The sequence below is a fragment of the Aplysia californica genome, unplaced genomic scaffold (genome assembly GCF_000002075.1).
Source record: "Aplysia californica isolate F4 #8 unplaced genomic scaffold, AplCal3.0 scaffold00977, whole genome shotgun sequence".
NCBI classification, from domain to species: domain Eukaryota; kingdom Metazoa; phylum Mollusca; class Gastropoda; order Aplysiida; family Aplysiidae; genus Aplysia; species Aplysia californica.
In genome coordinates, this window is record NW_004798247.1 from 117,682 (window position 1) to 119,107 (window position 1,426).

Consider the following 1,426-nt stretch of genomic DNA (forward strand, 5'->3'; position numbering starts at 1 on the left):
TGGTCAGGCACTCGTCAAAATAATGAAATCATCGAGACCGTCGTTTTGCCGCTACTTGGGCAATTTTTCTTGTCAACTCAACACCTTTTATGTCCTTTCAAAAACACATTTGTGAAGCGCGCTAACAAAATGAGTCACTTCACGCAATCCATGACTGGAGATATCAGCCAAAAATCAACACAAGGGTCATATTTGTAGACTCTAAACCAATGCCATTCTCTTCAAGTTTAAAATGTCTTTTATCATTTCATACTGATAAATTGTAAAACTTCAACCTATATATTTGATGTTTCTATTTCCATCGGTCTATAATCTGAGAAGTAACTCATTTTGTCAGCACACTTCACAAATACTTAAATCTCTATCAATTTATCTTTAAATTGTGTTTACTGTAACTATGATAATATTTTTGCCCCTCGTTCAGTTTCTTTAAAAGACAAGGAGAGTTTTCTTTATAACCAAACAAATATACACACCAATAAAACCAAACTTCTCCTATAGGTTGGGCAAAGCCCACTTTTGGGATAGGTCAAGATTTCTAGAAACCCCCGATATCTGGGTTAGCCGCTTGTCCTTGAAAGCGACCAATTTTTCTCAGGTGCTGAAACTTTACGCGTGGGAAGAGTCTTTCGAGGAGAAAATCTCCGAAATTCGGAGTCAAGAGATGAAAGTTCTGCGGCGTTTGGCGTACTTTAGAATTGGGATTCAGCTCAGCAACTGGATGACACCATTTTTGGTAAGTTGTTGTTGTTGTTCGTTGTGTTGTATTGTTGTTGTTGTTGTTGTTGTTGTTGTTGTTGTTGTTGTTGTTGTTTTATTGTTTTTTATGTTGATGATGATCATCATCATTATCATCATAATCAGTCGGTGGATGGCGGGTGTTCTGGTGTGGTTGGCTCCTTCTTTCCTATCAAACATATATTGTCCTGATCTCTTCTATTTCTTTTTTTTGTTTGTTACTCTCTTGTAACACCTCTAATCTTCGACACTTATATGACCTTATTGTGTTGCAAGTGCAGTAAAACTCTTACTAAAACTAAACATCATAATCATGATGATGATGATGATGATGACGATGATTTTATAATGTCGTAAATATTAAGATACTCAAGTCTCCACAAATTTTTGTTGTTTTTTTTCTTATCGTGCTTACAACAAGGGTGATGATGATGATGATGATGATGATGATGATGATGATGATGATGATGATGATGATGATGATGATGATGATGATGATGATGAAACCAAAAATGTAATCTACCTCATATCCTGTAAAGTCTGTCCAGCTCAATATGTAGGTCAAACTACCACCACACTAAGAGCTAGGTTTAATAACCAGAGGTATTCAGTCCAGAAAAACTCCAGCACACCAGTTGGCCAACATTTCAACAGTCCTGGTCACAATGGTACCTCCGATTTGCAGCTT

At 36.6% G+C, this 1,426-nt stretch overlaps 1 protein-coding gene across 1 annotated transcript in view; it reads left to right on the top strand.

Annotated features, from left to right (window-relative positions):
* LOC101863147 (multidrug resistance-associated protein 1) overlaps nucleotides 1–1,426 on the top strand; it is a gene marked incomplete in the record, with an annotated part of 40,846 nt that overhangs the window by 8,184 nt on the left and 31,236 nt on the right. The window contains 1 exon segment of the mRNA XM_035973061.1: nucleotides 599–736. Coding sequence (XP_035828954.1) covers nucleotides 599–736 — 138 coding nt within the window.